The sequence below is a fragment of the Crinia signifera genome, chromosome 6, assembly GCF_055691185.1.
Source record: "Crinia signifera chromosome 6, ASM5569118v1, whole genome shotgun sequence".
Taxonomy (NCBI): Eukaryota; Metazoa; Chordata; class Amphibia; order Anura; family Myobatrachidae; genus Crinia; species Crinia signifera.
The window spans coordinates 166,206,476-166,231,325 of NC_139222.1; the positions used below are offsets into that span (position 1 = coordinate 166,206,476).

A 24,850-nucleotide genomic window follows, 5' to 3' on the forward strand; every position below is an offset into this window, starting at 1 on the left:
CATATATTGTGATATGGGGAGATTTTCCTTAAGAGTTGGCGGATGCTGGCTCTCAACGGTTAGCAAGGTGTTCCGATCCGTAGATTTACGGAATACACTGGTTTGTAAGATGTTTTCGGAAAGGGTAACTGTAATGTCCAAAAAGTTTATGGAAACTGGCTCAATGATATGTGTGAGTCGGATTGGACCATCAATACTGTTTAGTTCAATGACCATTTCTTGGAAGGCTTCTATTGAGCCAGACCAGACAAGAAAGATATCGTCAATGAATCTTTTATAAAACTTGATGTGTTCTGAATGTTTTGTTAGTATGTACTTGGTCTCGTAGTCACACATATACAGGCCCGCGTAGGCAGGGGCAAGGTTTGAGCCCATAGCGGTGCCTGATACCTGAATATAATATTTGTTGTTATAAAGAAAGTGGTTACACGTGAGGATGAGTCTGGCCATTTCCACTAGGAAATCTGTCGGAGGTGACAAATCCGATCTCTCATTCAGTTGGTCTCTGAGAACACGAAGGCCATCAGCATGAGGGATAACTGTGTAGAGGGAGCTCACATCCATGGTGGCTAGATGGAGCTCACCCACAAGGTTAATTTGTTTCAATTTCTCAATGAAGTCTTCAGTGTCTCGAATGTAGGTTTCACTACCAGTGATCAACGGTTGTAGATGATAATCGACGTATTTGGCCAAAGGTTGTAGTAAGGAAGCTCTAGCAGAGATGATTGGCCTGCCCGGCGGTTGAGTCAAAGATTTGTGTATTTTAGGTAAAGTGTAGATTATTGGACATACTGGGAAGTTCACTGTTAAAAATTCGTGGTTTTCTTTAGTGAGCCATCCAGCCCGGAGTCCCTGTTGGAGCAAAGAGTCTACTTGCTTTTTAAATTCAGGTATTGGGTTCTGTTTAACAAGCTTATACGTATTAACATCTGACAGTTGTCTAATGATTTCGTCATGGTACTGTTGCCAGTCTTGTAAGACAACAGCTCCCCCCTTGTCTGCCGGTCTTATCACCAAACTGGTGTTCCGTTTTAGCTCATTTAGTGCTGTTCGTTCCTCGATGGAGAGGTTAAAGTACCTAGGTTTTTCAGGCAGATTCTGAGCATCTTGTTCAACGAGCCTATTGAATGTTCTAATACTTGGGTTTATCGAGCTTGGATCAAAGGTTGATGTTGGACGAAATTTAGATTTATTTGATGGTATCTCAGAGTCGCCAAATTGCTCACGCAGCCGGAGTTTACGACTGAATTTAAAGATGTCAATTGTAGTTTCAAATTTATCATGAGTCGATGTGGGCACAAACGATAAACCTTTTGATAAAACGGATCGCATGGCAGGGGTCAGTGGGGTTGAGGATAAGTTGTAAATTAAGTCAGGACCGGTTTCCTGTTTCGTTTTCCTAGTACCTCCGCGACGAGGGTGTGGTCTGCACCCCTTCCTCTTGCTCGTCGGGCAGGTTTGCCGGTACTGCTGTTTCCATCCTCTAAAAAATCGGATTGCTGTCCTGAGAGGTCTGTGTCAGAGGCCGAGGCCGAAGTGGACGAGCCTTTATTTGATGCATATTGGTTTCTGGATTGGTGTTGTGGTTGTCGTCGTGGTTTATAGGGTCGTTGGGTCCGTCTGGTGTTGGTATTAGGGCCACCCGCTAACCAGCGGTATACAGAATGATTCTGATAATCGGAGGTGACAGCGGTCATTTTGCTTCTTTTAAAGGATATTAGATCATTCTTATATGTATCCAATTGTGTGCCGATTTTCTCCATCAGGTTATTGGTTTTATCATTCTTGATCGTGGTTAGATACAGAGTGTTGAAATCTTCAATATCTTTCTTAATTTTTGCCAGTTCGGTACCCACCTCCTCCACGACCAGCAGCATCAGATCTAGGGAACATTTGTTAAGAACCCCACACCAGCGACTACAAAATGTGGGGTTATTCCTCCCTATAGTTGGTATATTGGGAACCCTGAAACCTCTCGGTATGTACCTCTTCCGATAATATTCGGACAGGAAGTGTCCGTGCATTGATAAATCGGTTTCTCTTTTCCTGAGTTTTAGTAGTCTCTGGTAGAGGTCTGTAGCAGATTCTGTTGGTAGCGTTTCGAAGTCCGATTGATCGAAGAGGACTTTGTCCGCATCGTCATCTGTTAATGATATAATGCCTTGTTCAGCTTGTAATAGTAAATTGTCGTTTAGGAAGCCCAGACCTCCAACAGCCATAGTGATGTCTGGAGAGAGCGTTATCTCCTTAGGAGATTGTGATTATTTGTTCCGTAATTCAAAAAAGGTATTTCCGGATCAGGTGGTTAAAGATCCAATGGACGTGTAGAAATATATTTTCCAGGTTTATTTTACTAGAGATCTTAGATTGCAGTGTCAATCTGTAGCTGTCCCAGTACCCTTCTGGTGGGTCTTTCAGTACGTGGGTGACCGGTCAAGGGGATGATGATAGTGATAATCACCGCCCCAAAATATAGTCTATGTATAGACCGCACTCACACTGAGTGTAATGCAACACGGGGTGCCAGACAAAGGGTGCACATAATCAACATGCAACCAATTATAGTCCAGGGTGTTTCCAAAACTGTTCAAGTTAATGGAATGTCGGGCACTCGCCTCATAAAGAATCCAACACAATGTGTATAAAAGTCCAAAGTATAGGAGTTTTATTTTCAATTGGTCAAGTCGATTTTTACTGTCATGCAGATAGGTTATGCCCCGACGTTTCGGTCCTATGCGGACCTTTTTCAAGGAGCCTATAACATACAGTACAAAAAAATTTCTTCAATAAATATTTTACTTTAACAGAGTCATAAAGACAAGTTAAAAAACAAGTCAGATTAAAAAAAGAAGATAAATCTTACTTTCTCAAATAAAGTTCAGTGAAATCAACGGAGTAGGGAAGAAAGAGCCCACTGGTGCCTGGAGCAGCTGCTACATTGCACTGCCCGGGCCCGGCTATTTATCCCTCTAATGGCCAATCAGCGTGTCAGCGCGTTCGCGCCGAATCCACGCTCTAACATTGTGGCTTCCGGCGTCACCGGAAATTCGGGACCCGGAAGTAACAGTGACCCGCATGTATGGAGCGCAGCGTACGGCGCGTTAGCGTCGGGCTCACGCTCTCATAGCCAGCCTGTCAGACGGAAGGCTGGTCTGGCTGGATCCCTAGGAGAGCACATGCACTTGGGTATTGTTCACGTTTTTGAAAAATAAAAGAAAAATTTTCTTCAAAAGAACCACCTATGAAGTGTATCTAATTATTTTATTTATTATATTATTAATGTGTATTATATTGTATGGACATTACAATCTAAGGGCGCTGAAGACACTATTGTGTTGTGTATTGTAGGTATTTTCAGTCCCAGCTAGTAGGGGACTGAGTGTCAACAGCGACCAGTATAGAGAATTGGAACATAATAGCGCAATTTTGGAGATTTTGGGTTGTGATTATATATATATATATATATATATATATATATATATATATATATATATATATATATATATATAGTAGGTAAACGACCCGGCACTGTGTAAGGTAAGGGATACTCGATCCGGTGCCCCCACTTCCAAACAGGATAAGTAGATAACAGCAATAGAGTGGCACTCTGGATACCTTCTTATAAATAAACGGCAGACACTGTAGAAGGTATCCAGAGTGCCACTCTATTGCTGTTATATATATATATATATATATATATATATATATATACACACAAACTAGAGAAACCTAAATCTTATCACCTTTGAAACTTTTTTTTTTTCAAAGTTGTTTTTATTGCAAAGAATGAAATACAATAATAAAACATGTTGTTTAACAGTATTGTAGTTTGCAAATATTTTCAATTTTCTCTTCCTTCACATTTATGGTGTGTACACACGGTGAGATTCCCTTGCTATTTGACTTAAGAGTTGAGTGCTATACAATCTTTGCTATCTCTGTACTTTTTACATACAATCTGCATTAGATTTGCACTATATAGTCATTGCTGCCCTGTCTATCTGGGTTTCTCCACTTCAGTCGCTGCTCGGCCACGCTTCCTTCTGTGTTCGGTGTGACCTTGCTAACATCATGCTGCACACAGCCATGTAGGTGGGGGCAGGGCTGGTAGGTGGCCGATTTAGTGCTTATATGGAATTCCATGAATTTAAAATACAGCTATTTTTATTAATAATAAATATATTGTAAAAGATACCGTTCTATTATAGCTTTTTTTCCACAGCCTGCGCTGGTACATACATTCACCTTTGTTCCTACATTCTCGGGGCCTGACAACCCCAGTACCAGCAGCAGATAGTAGCGCACCCATCAATCTTGTTATTTCTGAATGTTAAAAGTCTGTAGGTTGATAATCAAAAACAGTACGTACTTACACCTCTGGCAGTACTAATGTGAAGTGATTATTTCATTTGAACCAAGACGGACCTACAGGATCTGGAGCAGCGACTGAGCCACATGGAGATGAAAACAGCAGAAAAGGGAGATGTGGACAACTTACAGAAAGAGCTGGATTCTATGAAGAAGCAGGTGGTAAGTAGACAGGAATGTTTTTCAATGGGAAAAAAAAGAGCAGAATTACTGCAGCACTTTCTGGGTGAAAGTGAAGCTTGGTGGACTCCCACCAAGTCCGCTAAATCAGATACCTCCTATAATTCTGCATGACAGAATGTGGAAAAATTAAGTAATTCACACTTTTCCATTTGCACAAAACACTTTCAGACTTGTGCAAAGTGTGCCATGATCACTTATCACTGCTTCGTTCATCTAGCCCTCAGAGACTGGGAGGTGAGAGAGAAGTTGGTAGGGGCAAGCACTTAAAATGTCAATGTATGAGAGTGTATACACAGCTATTTACATCCCTCTTGATATACCTAGATATAATAAAGTAAATAGTAGTATGGCACATAGATACTTATTAAATATGTTCATGTATATAATAACATGTAGTAAAATCTGTTCCTCCTTCTGTGTATTTTTGTAGAAGAACATGGAGGAGAACCTGGCAACATTTCCAAGTGCAAATGAGCTGAACAATATTGTACATTTGGAAGAATTGTGTGAGGCTTTGGTGAAATGCCCGGTACGTAACCTGGAAACCTGAAACTGTCCCAGAGTGGGTATGTCCAGGTACTATTTGTGGAGGGCATGGTGCAGTAATTTAAATCAACACAGCCCCACCTCACAGTAGAATACTGCAAGTGACTACTCTATGCAGCAGGGATGAGGCCATGATGAAAAAATTCTACGTGAATTATGTCCTTATGGCACCACCCACTTTATGGAAATATTGGGCATGATTCCGGAGCATTGTCTACTCTCTGAAAATCAGGAATCTCCGGGAAATTCTGTAAATGTAGGCAAGTATGATTTTGCCTCTTGTTTCTACTTAAGTTAGCAAAATGGCAATACACAGGGGCACTGTTAAAGAGGAAAGGGCCCATGTGCAGGCTCGGTGAGGGCCCCCTTCTCTCTGGCAGAGCAGTAGATGTTTTATTTGTGCCAGAGTCTAGTGCACATGCCCAGGTCTTCGGGAACATGGCGCCTGTTCTATTTAACACCGCACTATTTCAAGTGAGTTTTGACAATCACCTATATAATTTACCCGTGTATACAGTACAATAGTACAATGACTCAGAGGCACCTGCGGAACTAGCATTGGTGCAGCCGGTGCATTGTACCTCGGCTCACAGCAGACACATCTCTGGTGTCTGTTTTGAGGGGGCAATGCTTATTGTCACAACTTGACCCCACTACTTGCTACTTCTGCCATTGCAATGACTGTATTTAATGCTTCAGAGCTGGTATTAAATAGCACTAGATTAGTTGCATCTCAAATTGTATGATATAGTCCTCTTTATTCTCTTATCAGGATTCCAAGGTCATTCATGGGGGAGAAAAGCCTGATTTTACAGACCTTGGACACCTTCAGGGAACTACAGGTAATATATGTATAATGCACTCATGTAAACACTATCAAATAGGTTATGGCATAAAGGGTTGACAGTCAATAGGTCCACACCAAAAAGTCAACATAGACAAAAGGTCGACACAAGCAAAAGGTTGCAATCCCCATGCTTTGGGCAAGGTGCCTTGCTCCACTACCACTGCGCTCGGTACACTTTGCTGATCACAATTGGAGTCCATATAGATGGTATGAAAATATAATGAAACCAGTCCCAAAAAATAAATACATTCCAAAACACTCATGGAGACCTTTTCACCTGTCAATCATTGCCATGTCAACCTTTTGTCTATTTCGATCTTGTCCATCATACTATTGACTGAACACTATCAAATAAAAGCTGGAGTTTCATTTACAGTAGTAAAGCTTCTGAAGCTGGTTATTAGACATCATGAAAGTAGTAACCATATTTTGCTATTGCAACTGATGATGGTAAACCCAATTAAAGGTATAGTTTGCCAAAATGCATCATGTGGTCAGGAGTAGAATATTGACCAAACAATCCTGGTGGTCTAGGAATTGCATTGTTTGGAGGGTCTTGCTACTCCCGGTGGTATGTCACGGCTCAAGCCCATGCCTCCATCATGTACAGACTCCACCGCCCAGGCTCCCTCCTCTCTGCTAGAGTCTAAGCCAGTGGTGTCAAACTCATGGCCCTCCAGCTGTTTTAGAACTACATATTCCAGCATGCCCTGCCACAGATTTTATATAATGGATTGCTAAAACTGTGGCAGGGCATGCTGGGACGTGTAGTTCCACAACAACTGGAGGGTCATGATTTTGACACCACTGGTCTAAGCACTCAGACTGTATAGCACATGCGGAGATCTCTGGTAAAAATGGTGTCAATTTCCCTAGCGTTGCTGCCTTCATTGTGGGACTCCGGCGGGATAAGTATTACAAAAACGGGTTCAGCGAGTACGATGTGAGACCCCTGTATACATTATAAATATGCAACTGCCAATCCCTCTTCTCCCACAATTCATGTGTTAATTATGTGAACATGTCGACATTTCAGCAATGTTGGCATCAAACCGGTCAACATCGTAGTATCAACAATATGATTGTCAACAGTTTTAAAAGTAACTGAATCCCAAATTGCACAGCTCTGGTAATGTATGGAGGAATTTAATTTGTAACTATATTTTGGTACTCTGGTGTGACCTGTCTAAGTGAATTAGCAATACAACTGTACAATATTTAGGGCCTAATTCAGCATGGATTGCTAATCAGAGAATTCGCAAATGGAGCGATTATCAAACAACTGCACATAACAACAACAAATATCCGTACACATCGATGTCTTAGAGTAGCCGCAGTTTGATTGACAGGAAGCCAGTGTTTAGCGGCAGAAACAATTCGTTTACTGGCTGTGTTTCAGCAGTGCCCTGGCATTTTCCGAGAGGGTCTCTGTTAGTCAAACTGTGAGAGGGCGACTATTATGATCCTTAGGCATTTTCTGTTACTAAATCCCCATTGCGAATGTGCAGTGCATACAATATGCATGCACAGTCATTCAATAATTGCTTGATTTGCACATTTTCTTTTTTTTTTTATTATTCATTTTTATTAAGGTTTTATGAAAAAACTGTTTAAACCAATTGACAAGGTAATCACTGTAGCAGTACAAATAATGATCAGTATAGTCACAAGGTCATTGGTAAAGACTAGAAAGAGGGGAATCAGGGAGGAGAGAGAAGGGGGGGGGGAGTGGGGGGCTGGGGTAGGGGAACTGTAATATATATTTATTTTACAATAGCAATCACGAATAATCACAAAGACATGGGTACAATCTGTCAAGAAAACATATTCTGAATACTAAATACTAAGGAGGAGAGAGTGGTGTAGTAATCGGATCCACGTTTTTATAGGAAGACCATTTAGCCCATTTACGGTTAAGAAGAGGGGATGGAGGGTTATATGGGTTTGGGGTCATTTCAAATGTGAAATGCTTATGAATCTTGGCTTCTATGGCTTGAATTGTAGGGATATTCGGAGTCTTCCATTGCTGAGCAATAGCGGCCTTAGCTGCAATAAGTATATGACCCAGGATGTAACCATCAGCTTCAGCCACTTGAGGGTATGTGTAGTGAAACAGGGCAGTTAAGGGGTTCTGAGGGATCCGGTGTCCTAGTACCTTCGCTATGAGATCAAAAATCGCTGACCAGAGGGCTTTTATATGAGGGCAGGCCCAAAAACCATGTAGGATATTACCTATTTGTCCACAGCCCCTCCAGCAGTACAGGGAGGTCTCTGGCCAAATTTTGTGCAAGAATTCGGGGGTAAGATACATTCTGTGAATAAGCTTAAGGAACATCTCCAGGTGTAAAGTACATCTTGAGATTTTAGAGCAGGAAGAAAAGATCCTGGACCATATTTCTGGGGTAAAGGTGTTGATAAGGTCCCTCTCCCATTTAGTCTAGGATGGGTATATCGGATTCTTGGATTTAGATAAAATCTAACCGTACCACCTCGAGATATTCCCTCCACTTGATTTGGCATGAACCTAAAGGGAGAATTGTTTCCAATGACTCTCAGGGGGCCTGGTGTCATTATGAAAAGTAGTGAGCCAGCTTCTAATTTGAAGAAATTTGTAGAAATCTTGTTTTTGAATTAGGAATCGTTCCTGGATTTGAGAAAAGGATAGTAAATTACCCTGTGATAGGATATTATGGAGGTATATAAGGCCTCGTGATGTCCAAGAATTTAAGTTCAGGTTAGGGATTATAGATGCAATGGCTTGAAGGGAGAGGTTTGGAGACCCGTAAGAGTTGTTTGTGGTTTACATAGTTTGTGCCATATAGATATCGTGGTGGCAATCGCTTTGCACTTACCGGTCGAGGGTGGGATTATGGATTGTGGGAGCCAAAGAAGGTCACATAGTTGAAAGGGGAACGTAATACTTTGTTCTATAGCCACCCAGGGTTTAACAGATTCTACCTGGGCCCAGTCTCTGGTCTGACTTAGGATGCAGGCCGAATGGTACTTTTCTAGGTCTGGGTATGCTATTCCCCCCTCACTTTTTGCGGCAATGAGAACATTTCTGGCAAGTTTGGATTTCTTTCCTCCCCATACATATTTTGAGAGAAGATTTGCACATTTTCTATTTAGCGATCAATGCTGAATTAGCCCCACAGTGCATTATCATTACACCTGTAATTAACTAAAATACCAAAGTTGAGGATTTATTTTATCTGCAGTTTGATTATGTAGAGTTAAGTATTGTTGCAATGTGAATGTACAGTAATACTGTTATACAGTACAAATTTGTAAATTTAAATTCATGATACATCTATTGCAGAAAAATTGTGCATACAGCATGAAGCATGTCCCTTCATACTTATACACACACACATGCAAGAACACACACACACACGACCAGTTTAAAAACCCTATCCTTTTAACTTCAACAAGTCCAAGTTATATGTGGTCAGTAGAAGGTTCAGTATGCATATACTCAGCATGCTGCCCAAATACAGCGGATTTGTCAAATATTCCTCCATTTCCTTCCAGATGAGCACATAAACAACCTTCCTGACCTTCAGGAGAAGGTGAACACCCTGTGTCAAGAGATTAAGGACCTGAAAGAGGAGCTAAAACCGGTGAGGCAGAGGTCTCTTTTGCTGCTTCAGCTGAATAATTCTATACCTCTGGCACTCACAGATCTACTGCTCCTTTTATATCGTCTCTTCTAATTTACCAATCATTTCTTCCTCCTATTTCCTCTATTTGTCAGACTCAACCATCCATGTGTAAGTAATGGGGCTCATACGCCTACGGTGTTTCGGACATTCCCCCATTCCCCTGACCGTCGCAATGGAATCAGAGATATAAAACATAAAATCCATATTCCCCTCATTCTGGCAGGGATCGCGGAATCAGGACTTTTTTACATGTTAAATATACCCGATCACCTGATGGATCGCTGATCATCGCAGTTTGTGGCATCCAGTTGGCGGAACAGCAGTGCTAGCAGGCCAGGGGATCAGGGGATTGAGCCCACAGATGTATGTACTCCTTTACTCAGTATCCAAATTTGCACACAGTTGTATAGTGGGAGAATAAAGAAAATTTCTACGGCTGTCACCAAGTGCTGACATTTAAGATAGAGAAGGGACTGGAGGAACTGTGTGAGAAGTAGCAGCAGGGAGTATTCAGAGTGGAGCAGTCAGTAACTTATATAATTCACTTCACAGGTCAGCACATTTTTACAAGCATACACAAGGTGGCGCCCTACACCCACAGAGTTGTTGGGTTTTCATTGATATTGTGTGCATTATCTGCATATATGGCACACAGCATTCGATCTATCTGCAAGATTTTTAAATTAGATGTCGACTATAATTTGAACACATTCTCTGTCAGAGACTACAGATAACGCATTGGGGGCCTGCTAATGACTCAGATGCCTTCTAGCACATAGAGGTGACCACTCCTAAAGTGGGAACATTGGTTGCACCATTGAAACTTTGAACAACCCTATGATGTCTCAAAATGATAAGCATTGGCCTCTCCTGCGGTTTATGAATTTTCAGTGGCTGACTAGGGAACACCCAGAAAATCATCCCAACACACCTACACTACCACCATGTGCGCGCATTACAGCTTTGGTACATGCAAAGTACCAAAATATTCATAGCTGATCACTGCTGAGCAAATGTGCAGTGGCCAGCGAACAGGCAGACGCCGCTACGTTATAGTCAAATCTCATCTTGCTAATTAATGTGTGCGGCTAGCAAAGAAATTTGAATTTGTTCAGATTGTGCAAATGCAGGCTGCCATAAAGTGCAGCCTCTACCACGATGATTCGCATTGCATCAGAGCTGCTGTGATGCATGTGCCTCATGTAGAGTGTGTCGCATTACAGCCAAGTCAGGTTGCGATGGCTAGAATGGCATACGATTCAATATACTAGTTAAAAAATGAACTACCACCCGGGTAGCTGCCAGGCAGTCCAAGAGGAATTGTGTGTGACTTCTCATGCAGAAGTTGCAAAAGTGTATGGGCACCATCAGGGCCGCCGACAGGGGGGTGCCATGGTGGGTACAGCTGTCTCGGGCCCCGGGCAGCTGCCCAGAGTGGCACAGCTCACCCCCCGGAGGCCGCAGAGATGCCGCCACTGCTGCTGCTGGATGCTGGTAAGTAATGGGGGCGGGGTGCACGTGGGTCCAGGCGGGGGATGGAGCTGTGTCCCTAGGGGTGGGGACTGAAGGTCAGTCCTTGGCCCCAACATTTCTAGCGGCGGGCCTGGGTACCTTTAAAGTTAAAGTTACAGTTTGCAAAACAGGAACGCAGCAGGGAACACAACAGGGTAACCAGGTCAGCTACTCTCTGGAAAACGTGTCCACTTTTTGTCATCTCTTACCACTTTTCTGGTGTACGTTTATTGTCCATAATCTCTAAAACCATTTACTTTACTCTCTCAGGACGTGGAACGCCTTGGTCATATCCAGAACACAATGTTGCAGTTGCAAGAGGAGTGTGGCCGGTTGAACAAGACCACTGGATCGTTAATCCAGGATAATCAACTGAAGCAGGAGCACATTAATGTGAGGAAGGCTTCAAATTGCTTTCTTTACCTCCTGCATCCCTATGTACCTTGTGGATTACTATCATCATCTGTTTTCCACTTTACTACATGACACCTGCATTATTTTTCGGATGCTTCTTGTACATCACACAGTGGGGGTTATTGTGGTTGATTCGCAAGGCTGCAAATTAGCAGCCTTGCAAAACCACCAAACCCCACCGTGCGAATGTCCGCCCCCCTCGCAGCGTGGGTTCGCCCACACAGGCTGCGAATGGATATTTAGCATTAACATCCATTCGTATGCCTTGGGTAACCTCCCACATCATTCAATGGTCGCCGGCCATCAAAAGATGTGGTAGGTACACGCATATAAAAGTGACTTCCATATGTGTGTACGCTGGGACGGATATGAGCAGGCATGTGATATCCGGTGATGTCAGCTGCCTGCCCCCCGCGTCAAGTCCTCTTTACCATGGGAACGCCCATAAAATGCTGGGCATTCCCATATGGTAATGGCGCTGCCTGGCGCCCTCCGCACGCCGTGTAGGGTGCATGCACCCAGCAAACCGAAAGTTCGCCGGAGGTGCACGCACCCTACATCTGCATACATCATGCGCAGAAACGTACATGTGAAAGAACTAGTATAACTCCCATTTTCTTGATTAACAGATCCTTTACCAGTCTGTGGAGAAACTGGAGGAGAAGAAAGTGGACAAGGAGCACACCGATTTGGAGATAAATGTGGTAAGCTCTGGGAGGCTTTGCAATGCAGTATGTGGTTAAACCTACACATTTGTAAATAAGCCCCAGTGAGGACACATTGCCATTATTTGCTGTCTTTTCTTATGGGGACACTGCCACCATGGTGTGCAGAGATTGGTGCAGGAGCTGGGCACATAAGGATTCATGATTAAACAAGGCTGAAGCTTCTCCCGTTGCTATAGGCTTGAATGGTCAAGAGTAACCTTTCAACATTTATAAGGTCAACTCCACAATGTAGACAACAGAATGCTGGCATGGTTCTAACAGTCAACAGGTTCAAAATGTCAATGTCTAATTTGGGATGTCGATGGTTAAGGTTAAGAACCATCAGGAAGATTAGTGTTAGGCCGTGGGAGGATGTTAGGTTTAAGGTGTTGAAGTAGGGGGAGTGGGATTAGGGTTAGGGTCCCACCCTAAATGCTCATTGGTTCTGTTATTTTATGAATGTTAGTTTTATGGAGTTTGAGTTTGGTTCTTATGTACCTTTTGGCTATATTATCCTTGAGGGAGGAGCCATTTCTCAATAGCTGTAGAGAGAAAGAGCTTAAGTGGGTTTTTTTCTGTCATTTACTCTGAAGGTCTCTTGTGAGTTTTTATGGCAACAAAGTTCCCCAACATATAGGAGAGAATGGGTTTAATAATGTTAGCAGCAAAAAATCCTCTTTTCAGGTTCACACTGAATAAATACACTTTTCCAGTTGTGTGAGATATAAATACATCCATCTGGAGTGTGAAAGTACCAATAGGTAGTATCCTTATAGAGGATATCGGTTAACCATTATAGGTTCTATATCAAGGGTGGCCAAAGTGATGGTCCACGGTTTCCAAATCACCTAGCTGGTGCACAGCTGTAGTCATTACTAACTGTCACATTCTCAAACATGCTGCATTCATTCCTACTATAGAGCCACATGTTGCCTGAAAAACATGAACTGTTAGAACTTGAGGACAGGTTTGCCCACCCCTGCTCTGTATACACAGAGCTGGAGCAACCATTAGGAAAACAAGGTGGCTTGGAGGGTGGCAAAAAATTGAAAGAGTGTCAGTATATGAAATGCCGCCGCCGCGCCCCCCCCCCCCCCCCCCCCCCCCCCCCCCGTTGAGTGCCAGACACTGACATCTGCCAGTTGTGGAACTGAGATATGATGCCACAGTCAAGCACTACATCCCTACTACCGGACAGGGTATACCACTTCAAAACACCCCCCCTTCCCCAATTTGACCCGGAAAGAGGAAAAAACACCTGACGAGGGCACCATTTTTGGGATCAGACACTAAGGAGTTGATTCACATACATTGTGCTTGCCGTTGCAGACACCTGCTAAAGTCTAATATACTATCATATGCTACTGCAAGCATCACTTCAACTAATTCTGGAGCAAGTGCAAAGTGGGGTTGTGTATTTGCAGAGGGAGTGAAGGGACAACTGTGTACACAGGAGAGGGAGAGAAGAGGACGACTGTGTACAGGGGAGAGTGAGTGAAGACGGAGACTGTGTATTGGCAGATTGAGTGAAGTGAAGGACTGTGTAGTGTTGAAATTAGTGAAGTAGAAGACTGTGGGATATATCCTAAAAAGCAGTAATTTACCGCTGCTAAAAGACTCTCTCGTTTGCCCCAATTCCAGCATCCTGACCCCGATGCCAGCATTTATTGAGTATTCTGCTTGCATGCCTGAAGCAAAGTAAAATAATATGGGGTGCTGTTAAGTTTTTTAACCTGGGTAGTACTCTTTTCCCTTTAATCTCTGATATGTGTCTAATGTTCCCTACCATTTTATCTTTGTTCTGTGTATCACCTGCTACCAATCTGCTTCCTGTCTGACCAGAAAGCAGACAAGCTTGCAGGGGAAGGTAAGGTGAGTAGGCAGCGGTTTGATGAGACCACCGAGCAACTGAGCAGCATGATCCAGGACCTGCTAGGAAAAGTGAGCGGGCAAGAGCAGGACTGGCAGAAAATACTGGAGAAGATCAATCTTGAAATGCAGAGTAAAGTGAGTAACTATGTGTGTATATATAGTATCTTCTTTTTTTCTCACCTAGAATTGGGGTATAGAAAAGAGACTGCAAAACATTATCCCAAGAATGGTACTTGTACTGGAGTCTGTGATATCAAGTTCTTTAGAATACCATTTTTGGAGCCTAAATATAAGATCCAGAAACAGTGAACTGGTTACTATGGAGATTTAGTGTTTTACCGATGTACAGCTAATACAGCTAAAGGCCTTTTCCTGGTGTCCATTCATGGGTCTGCATGTGCAAGGACAGAGATGCTCATTTTATCATCTGTAAACAGTGACGTACCGTCTGGTACTTATTTAGATGCCACCATTGGTCATGCCATCTAAACTTGCACCATAGGCAGTATGGATGGTGTAGCATTACTGCCTTAGTGCACTGAGGTCATGTATACGATTCTCACCATGGCTCTGTGCTTAGTTTGTATAGTCTACCTGTACTTGCTTGAGTTTCCTCCGAGTTCTCTGGGTTTCCTCCCACAATCCAAATATATACTGGTAGCTGAGTAGGCTCCAAACAACCCTCGTCTGCATGTACATGGAAACACTATATAAGTGGTTCTGCTATTAAATTCTAGGTATCTATTTTAGGTACAAAGTCCTATTCAGAGAAGGAAGAAAGTTCAATGCCGCATGCAGGCAGCATTGAATTTCCATCCATTCTCTAGACAAAATGCCTCCTGTATGTAGCGATGATCCCAGCACTGCAATTTTCTCGCAGAAGGCCCGCTAAGTCTCCACTTACAACTGCACACAAAGGAAGTGGTGGCTGCAAGGCCAGGAAGTCTATGTGGTAACAAATTAATGACAAGTGGTCACAAGCAGCCCCCTGGCTCTCCTATCCCAGAAAATGGTGGCAACATGCCCCCTTGTTTTTAGGAACACAGGCCTTCTACTGCCTCTCCACAACCTCTTCAATGCTGGTGACTGTTAAAGAGGCAGCAGAGGAAAGGAATTATGACCAACAATGCAAGACTTGTTCTCTGGATGCGCAGAATGGACCTTGCACACCCGTAGATTACAAAGTAAAACACATGGGGCCTTCGTCAGGTCTGGTTGTAGTACAAATTTGTTAGGAAAATGGGTAAAACCATGTGCACTGCAGGTGGGGCAGATGTAACATGTGCAAAGAGAGTTAAATTTGGGTGGGGTGTGTTGAAACTGAAATCTAAATTGCAGTGTAAAAATAATGCAGCCCGTATTTACCCTGAACAGAAACAAAATAACTCACCCAAATGTAACTCTCTCTGTACATGTTAAATCTGCCCCACCTGCAGTGCACATGGGGCCTTATTCTGATCGGTGCGGATATTCCCGCATGCGGATGGACCGCCGATGTTGATCGTCTGCGCATGTGCAGAGGTCACTCTGCGCATGTGCAGGCGATTTCGCCGCACGGATTCTTTATACGCCGCACAGGGGGCGTAGAGGGGCGTGAGGGGCTACTTAGCCTCATTACCCTATGTATACGCCCCGTATACATAGGGGCCCTTTTACTGTGTAAAAGGGCCCCATAGGAGACACCCGGGAATTACATCTTTTCCCTATGGGATATTTACTTTTTGCCACAAGATCATAAGTCTCCCCGAAAAGGTCTGGTCTGTGTCATCCACATATCATCAATTTCCCTAGGAGGCAGTAACCATACTATAAAAGGAACTGTTTTTGGATATTTTATACATTTTATATACTTTTTTATATCTTTTTGCGTTACTTTTGTGATGCATGTTTTATGGTATATGAAAGCCATTTTTTGTGGAATTTTTTGTGGATTTCCGTGATGTGGAGTTTTTCACGTTTTTTTGAATAAATTGTTTTGGAATTTTTAAAGGAGGAGTGGACTGAAATTATTTGTAAAAATCATCCTGGTTATCCAAATTCCTCAATTTGTCCCTTTTCCTTGAACCCTCTGGGGGTTGAAACACAGGCAGAACTATCTCCTGATTTAAATGAAAAGCAGAGACTACTTTTGGTAAAAATTGGGGTACTGTCCGAAGGACAGCCCTATCATCCTGAATTATAAGGAAGGGAGACTTGCAGGACAATGCTCCCAACTCCGATACTCTTTTTTGCTGACGCCACTGCCAACAGAAATACCAGTTTCCAAGTAAGGAATTTAAGGTCAGCCGACCTTAACGGCTCAAAAGGCGCCTTTTGAAGGCACTCCAGAACCAGAGATAAATCCCATTGTGCTACTGGTTGCTTGTAGGGAGGTTTCAATCGAGAAACCCCCTGTAGGAAGGTCTGTACTTCCGGTAACAATGCTATCCTTTTTTGGAAATAAATTGACAAGGCCGAGATCTGCACTTTGAGTGACTGAAGGCTTAACCCAGAGGAAAAGCCATCCTGCAAAAACTCCAACAATTTAGCCAATCTAAATCGCGATGTATGAGATTTCTGCCTCTCACACCATCTAATATAGGTCTTCCAGACCCTATAATAATTTGCAGAAGACACTGATTTTCTAGCTTTAATCATAGTGTTAACCACAGCCTCTGAGAACCCTTTGTTCTTCAAGATGGCGGCTTCAACAGCCAAGCCGTCAAATTTAACCGAGCTGAGTCCAGATGGTTGAACGGTCCTTGGTTTAGGAGGTCTGACCTCAGAGGTAGGCGCCACGAGTCCACAGACAATCTCTGAAGCCTCGAGTACCAGGACCTCTTTGGCCAATCTGGGGCCACTAAAATCACCGGGATTGCTTGGGTCTGTATCTTTTTCAGAACTCTTGCCAGCATTGGGACTGGCGGAAAAACATAAAGAAGATTCCCCTCCCAGGGTATAGTCATAGCATCCACCGCTTCTGTCAGTGGATCCCTCGTCCTGGCATAGAACCTGGGTACCTGATGGTTGAACCTGGATGCCATCAGGTCCACCTCCGAAGTTCCCCATTTCAGTGTAATCTGATAAAATACTTGTGGGTTCAGGCTCCATTCTCCTTCCATCAGCTCCTCCCTGCTCAGGAAGTCGGCCTCTATATTCTCCACTCCTGGTATGAATATTGCTGATAACGCTGGAACATTCTGTTCCGCCCAGCTGAAAACCCGGGACACCTCCCACATAGCCAGTTTGCTGCGTGTGCCTCCCTGGTGATTCAGATATGCCACAGCTGTGGCGTTGTCGGTCTGAATCCTTAAAGGGAGCCCTTGCAATTTTTCTCCCGCCAGAGAAATCACCTTCCACACAGCTCTCAGTTCCAGGATGTTGATCGGTAAGGCAGACTCCTCCGAAGCCCACAAGCCCTGCAGACGCAGATCCAAGACCACTGCCCCCCAGCCCCTGAGGCTGGCATCTGTAGTGACTACCAGCCAGCTCCAGGACTGCAGGGACCGGCCCCACTGAAGGGAATCCACCTCCGTCCACCATTTCAGGGAGGATCGAGTTTCTGGAGACAACACCATTTGCTCTGACTTCATGGTCAGAGTATTTCCTGACCAGGCTGTCAGAATATTCCAGTGGAACACTCGAGAGTGGAACCTGGCGAACTGTAACGTCTCGAAAGACGCCACCATCTTCCCCAGCAGTTTGAGGCACCTCCATACTGATGTGCTCCGAGACCCGAGGATCTTCTGTACCAAGGCAGCCAGATCCCTGGCCTTTGCCTCTGGTAGAAATACCCGATGTAGGTGGGTATCCAGCACAACTCCCAAGAATTGGAGTCTCTGTGACGGCACCAACTGAGACTTTTGTAAATTTAAAAGCCAGCCGTGAGCTTGCAAAAACCCGATGGCTTCTGCCAACTGACTCTTCAACTTTTCTGCTGACTCTGCTTTGAACAGCAGGTCGTCCAAATATGGAATCACCGTGATTCCCCTCAGTCGAAGCGCTGCCGCCATTACTGACATTATTTTGGTGAATACCCTTGGCGCTGTGGCCAGACCGAAGGGCAACGCCTGGAATTGCAAATGCAGGTCTCCTATCACAAACCTCAATAGAGCCTGATGTTCTGGGTGGATGGGAACATGAAGGTATGCGTCCTGGACATCCATGGACGCCAAAAATTCTCCCTGGTCCAGGCTTAGCAGCACCGACCATAGAGACTCCATTTTGAAATGGTCTACCCACAAATGGACATTCAATGACTTTAAGTTTAGAATCGGCCTGAAAGACCCGTCTGGTTTGGGCACCAAAAACAGGGTGGAATAAAAGCCTTTTTTCCATTCCGCTCTGGGGACCGGGATTACCACGCCCTTCTCTAAGAGAGAGTGAGCCGCTCCCAAAAGAGCCGTACGGAGCCGAGCCTCCTTTGGTAGTGGTGTGGGAATGAATCTTCTTGGCGGAAGACCCTTGAAGGGAATTCTGTAACCCTGGGATACAATTTCTAACACCCAAGGATCCCGGTCTAACAATGCCCATGCGTCTCTGAACCCTGTCAGATGTCCCCCCACCTTGACCACCACCGGGCAAAACCCTTAGTAGTCATGCGGAGGGTTTGTCCTCTCCTTTAGTGTTTGGTTTCTTATGAAAGGAACCAAATTTTGACTTTGGGGCCTTGCCCCTGGAGGACTGAAACTTTCCCCTGAAAGACTGCCCTCGAAAGGACGCACCTCCTCTAGGGGAGGGCCGAAAGGACGGCCTGAAAGCAGAAAACCTTGATGTCTGCTTGGCTACAGGAGCTGGCAGAAAGGTACTTTTGCCACCTGTGGCCTGCTTGATAATCTCCTCCAGTTCAGAACCAAATAACAGCTTTCCTTTAAAAGCTAATGCCTCTAAGGCCTTCTTAGACTCATTATCTGCCTCCCAAGCCTTAAGACAGAGCACTCTCCTGGCATTTACAGACACAGTGGAAAATCTGGCAGCCATTTTGAGAGCTTCCTCCTCAGCCTCCAGTACATACTCTGCAGCTGCTTTAAGCTTCTCCGCAAGCAATAACACACAAGGGTCAGCATGTAAAATAGTGCACAAATTACTTGCCCACACAATCATGGCCTTAGAGACCCAGGCTGAAGCAATCAGAGGGCGTAGGGTGTATCCCACCCCTTCAAATATTGCCTTGAGGTTACCCTCCAGCTTTTTGTCTACGGGGTCCTTAACCCCTTCCTGACAGAGCCAGTTTTTGCGTTCCTGACAGAGCCCTTTTTTTCAAATCTGACATGTCTCACTTAAGTGGGGATAACTTTTTTTTGCTTTTACTTATCCCAGTGATTTTGAGATTGTTTTTTCGTGACACATTGTACTTCAAATTAGTGGTAAATTTGGGTCGATACAGTCTGTGTTTTTTTGTGAAAAATACCAAAATGTCGTGAAAAAATGGAAAATTTAGCAATTTGCAAAATGTTAAATTTTCTGCTTGTGAGACAAATAATCATACCACTCAAAATAGTTAATAACTAACATAGACCATATGTCTACTTTATGTTGACATCATTATTTCAACTTCCTTTTCATTTTTTTGGACACTAGGAGGCTTACAATATGAATAGCAAATTCTCAAATTTTCAAGAAAATTTCAAACACTGATTTTTTTAGGGACCAGTTCAGTTCTGATGTGACTTTGAGGGACTTGTATGTGAGACACCCCCATAAATGATACCATTTCAAAAACTGCACCCCTCACAGTATTCAAAACAGCATTTTGGAAGTTTGTTAACCCTTTAGGTGTTTCACAGGAATTAAAACAAAGTGTAGGTGAAATTTCAAAATTTCATTTTTTTTGCAGATTTGCAATTTTAATACATTTTTCTAAGGAACACAGTACATTTTACTAGAGAAATGTGACTAAAAATTGATTCCCCCAATTCTTTTGTTTTCATAAATATCCTATATGTGGCCCTAGTGTGCACGTTGACCAAACCACAGGCTTCATAATAGAAGGAGCACCTACTTGATTTTGGAGCCTCCTTTTTATGAGATTATTTTTTAGGCACCATGTAGGTTTCTAGGCACCATAAGATGCTAAAAGTTAGGAACCCCCCCACAAGTGACCCCATTTTGCAAACTACACCCCTCAGGGAATTCATCTAGGGGTATAGTGTACATTTCAAACCCCCAGGGGTTTCACCAATTTTGATACAACTGGGCAGTGAAAATGAAAAATTACATTTTTTTACACAAAAATGCAGTTCTGGCTCAAAATTTTTCATTTTCAGAAGGTATGAAGGAGAAAAAGCACCCCAAAATCTGTGCCCCAATTTCTCCCGAGTACGGCAATGCCTCACATGTGACCAAAAAATACCATTTGGGCGCATGGCAGGACTCAGAAGGGAAGGAGTGATTTTTGGATTTTGCAGCTCAGATTCTGGTGGAATTTTGGTGGGTGCTATGTCGCATTAGCAAGACCCCCCAAGCACCAATACAGTGGAACCCCCCCACAAGTGACCCCATTTTGCAAACTACACCCCTCAGGGAATTCATCTAGGGGTATAGTGTACATTTCAAACCCCCAGGGGTTTCACCAATTTTGATACAACTGGGCTGTGCAAATGCAAAATTACATTTTTTACACAAAAATGCAGTTCTGGCTCAAAATTTTTCATTTTCACAAGGAATGAAGGAGAAAAAGCACCCCAAAATCTGTGCCCCAATTTCTCCCGAGTACGGCAATGCCTCACATGTGACCAAAAAATACCATTTGGGTGCATGGCAGGACTCAGAAAGGAAAGAGTGATTTTTGGATTTTGCAGCTCAGATTCTGGTGGAATGTTGGTGGGTGCTATGTTGCATTAGCAAGACCCCCCAAGCACCAATACAGTGGAACCCCCCCACAAGTGACCCCATTTTGCAAACTACACCCCTCAGGGAATTCATCTAGGGGTATAGTGTACATTTCAAACCCCCAGGGGTTTCACCAATTTTGATACAACTGGGCAGTGAAAATGAAAAATTACATTTTTTTACACAAAAATGCAGTTCTGGCTCAAAATTTTTCTTTTCAGAAGGTATGAAGGAGAAAAAGCACCCCAAAATCTGTGCCCCAATTTCTCCCGAGTACGGCAATGCCTCACATGTGACCAAAAAATACCAGTTGGGTGCATGGCAGGACTCAGAAGGGAAGGAGTGATTTTTGGTGGTGGAATGTTGGTGGGTGCTATGTCGCATTAGCAAGACCCCCAAAGCACCAATACAGTGGAACCCCCCCACAAGTGACCCCATTTTGCAAACTACACCCCTCAGGGAATTCATCTAGGGGTATAGTGTACATTTCAAACCCCCAGGGGTTTCACCAATTTTGATACAACTGGGCAGTGAAAATGAAAAATTAAATTTTTTTACACAAAAATGCAGTTCTGGCTCAAAATTTTTCATTTTCAGAAGGTATGAAGGAGAAAAAGCACCCCAAAATCTGTGCCCCAATTTCTCCCGAGTACGGCAATGCCTCATGTGTGACCAAAAAGTGTCAGGACTCAGAAGGGAAGGAGTGATATTTGGATTTTGCAGCACAAATTCTGGTGGAATGTTGGTGGGTGCTATGTCGCATTAGCAAGACCCCCAAAGCACCAATACAGTGGAACCCCCCCACAAGTGACCCCATTTTGCAAACTACACCCCTCAGGGAATTCATCTAGGGGTATAGTGTACATTTCAAACCCCCAGGGGTTTCACCAATTTTGATACAACTGGTGAGTGAAAATGAAAAATTACATTTTTTTACACAAAAATGCAGTTCTGGCTCAAAATTTTTCATTTTCAGAAGGTATGAAGGAGAAAAAGCACCCCAAAATCTGTGCCCCAATTTCTCCCGAGTACGGCAATGCCTCATGTGTGACCAAAAAGTGGCAGGACTCAGAAGGGAAGGAGTGATATTTGGATTTTGCAGCACAAATTCTGGTGGAATGTTGGTGGGTGCTATGTCGCATTAGCAAGACCCCCAAAGCACCAATACAGTGGAACCCCCCCACAAGTGACCCCATTTTGCAAACTACACCCCTCAGGGAATTCATCTAGGGGTATAGTGTACATTTCAAACCCCCAGGGGTTTCACCAATTTTGATACAACTGGGCAGTGAAAATGAAAAATTACATTTTTTTACACAAAAATGCAGTTCTGGCTCAAAATTTTTCATTTTCAGAAGGTATGAAGGAGAAAAAGCACCCCAATATCTGTGCCCCAATTTCTCCCGAGTACGGCAATGCCTCACATGTGACCAAAAAATACCAGTTGGGTGCATGGCAGGACTCAGAAGGGAAGGAGTGATTTTTGGATTTTGCGGCTCAGATTCTGGTGGAATGAATGGTGGGTGCTATGTGGCATTAGCAAGACCCCCGAAGCACGGTGAAATGATGAACCTAAAAATCCATAGATGTGTGGTATATTTTAAAACACTCCTTTATACATAGGCCGGGTTTGTCGGGGCAAGTGTCACACTGGAAAATAGTTTGCATTCCCTTTTTATAGCAAACTTTGCACCTTTTTTGTGTCCTGCCCTTTTTTCCAGTGGAGGGGATTTCATCAGGAAAATGCTGCCCTGGTACAATACGGGGGCCAGTACTAGAAGTACTGGGGCCCTCTGCCTGCTGGTTCCCAAATACTAGGCCCTTTATGACTTCCTCTTGAAAGTGCATAAATGTCCCCCTCTGGCCGGTAGAACGGAATAGCACGTAAGCGTTATACAGTGCCATCTGGATGATATACACGGCCAGCTTCTTGTACCAGATTTTTGTTTTCCGCAGGGCACTGTACGGCTTCAGTACCTGATCTGAAAGATCCACTCCGCCCATGTACCTATTGTAATCCAGGATACAATTAGGTTTGGAGGTGTGGGTACTGGTACCTCGTACAGGGACGGAGGTGGTACTGTCTCCGTGAATTGTTGTCAGTATAAGGACATCCCTCTTGTCCTTATATTTGACCAACAACATATTTTCGGTGCATATTCCCCTGCTTTCACCCCTTCTCATTACTTGGGCAATGTGCGTTTTTGGGAGGCCTCTTTGGTTCTTGCGCACAGTACCGCAAGCTGCTGTACCTCTTGAACCAAGGGCCTTAAACAGGGGGATGCTGGTGTAAAAGTTATCCACATAGAGGTGATAACCTTTATCCAGGAAGGGGTGCACTAAATCCCAGACAATTTTTCCACTAACACCTACGAGGGAGGGGGGGCATTCTGGCGGTTCAATTCTTGAATCCTTCCCTTCATATACCCTAAACCTGTGGGTGTACCCTGAGGTGCTTTCACACAGCTTATACATTTTTATGCCATACCTTGCCCTCTTACTGGGAAGGTACTGGCGGAATTTAACCCTTCCTTTAAAATGTATAAGGGACTCGTCTATGCAAATGAATTTATCTGGGATGTACATCTCTTCAAATTTGGCACTGAAATGATCAATGACCGGCCTGACTTTGAATAGCCGGTCAAAGGTGGGATCATCTCTGGGTGGGCACTGTGCATTATCGTTGTAATGCAAAAATTTAAGGATCGTCTCAAATCGAGCCCGGGGCATGGCCATACGGTAAAATGGGGTGCTGTACAGAACATCTGTACTCCAATATTGCCTAATTTCTGGCTTTTTTACTATGCCCATATGAAACACCAGACCCCAAAACGTCATCATCTCTACTGCATCTACAGGGGTCCACCTAGCAAATGATGACGTGGGGTTTTGAGCAATAAACTGCTGGGCATATATATTAGTTTGGTCCACAATTAAATTTATAAAATCATCAGAGAAAAATAATTTGAAAAAGTCAATTTCTCTGAGACCTGTGGAATCAAATTGGATTCCTGGCATGGCCAAAAACTCAGGAACCTGGGGCTCAAAATTGTCTGGTGGTGGGGTCCATACGAGATCAATTATTGGGGGGGGGGTCTCAGCTGCTCTACGGGGGCGTCTTTGAGGGGGTCCCTCATCACTAGAGGAGGAAGATGAGGTTAAGATGAATCCTTCAAATTCCCCGCTTGCCTCACTGGCTGTGTCAGAATCAGAGGCAAGCATGGCATATGCCTCCTCCGCTGAATACATTCTTCTGGATGACTGGGATGACATTTGGGATGACATTTGGGATGCCATTTTTATTTTTGTGTTACTGGTAGTGAAATGTTTCAACACGTGTATAGTGTAGGGGGGGGTACAAACTTTATTTCAACCCAGGGGGTATGTAGTGTGTAGTGTGTATGTAGTGCAGAAAAAAAAAATACTTTATACAGGAATTTGAACCCAATTAAAAAAAAAAAAAATTGAAGGGGCTAAAAAAAAAAAAAAAAAGGTCCTGCGCCAAAAATTGAGCACAGATGTTGGTCAGTAACGTCCGTCACTGAACAGCGCTCAAAGGCAACAGGAATTTGATCCAAAAAAAAAAAAAATAGATCAACCCTGTGCCGAAAAAGCTGATCAGTGATGTACGTCACTGATCAGCGCACAGTGGCCACAGGACACCCACAAAATCACAGTGTGTGTAAAAAAAAAAATTAAAAAAAGACCCACAGCAGCCTCAAAAAAAAAAAAAGGTGATCAGTGATGCAACACTGATTACCAGTGAGGGGCAGCAGGTGCACAATCTTTGGTGCAACTGACAGTGCAACTGGCAGCAACTGACAGGTATATATAAAAAAAAAACCTCTGCGCCCCCAAAAAGTTGCTGATCACCTCAGATATAGTGATCAGCACAAAAGGCGGGGGTAGCAGACACAAAATATACACTC

The 24,850-nt window shown here is 43.7% G+C and overlaps 1 protein-coding gene across 3 annotated transcripts in view; it reads left to right on the forward strand.

The window, feature by feature from the left end:
* Nucleotides 1-24,850, forward strand: part of QRICH2 (glutamine rich 2) — a 74,586-nt gene that overhangs the window by 23,895 nt on the left and 25,841 nt on the right. For all 3 annotated transcript variants that reach the window (XM_083147935.1, XM_083147937.1, XM_083147936.1), the window contains exons 3-9: nt 4,420-4,530; nt 4,982-5,080; nt 5,870-5,939; nt 9,476-9,564; nt 11,389-11,511; nt 12,162-12,236; nt 14,082-14,246. In XM_083147935.1, the coding sequence (XP_083004061.1) occupies nt 4,420-4,530; nt 4,982-5,080; nt 5,870-5,939; nt 9,476-9,564; nt 11,389-11,511; nt 12,162-12,236; nt 14,082-14,246 (732 nt within the window). The remainder of the gene's footprint in view (nt 1-4,419; nt 4,531-4,981; nt 5,081-5,869; nt 5,940-9,475; nt 9,565-11,388; nt 11,512-12,161; nt 12,237-14,081; nt 14,247-24,850) is intronic.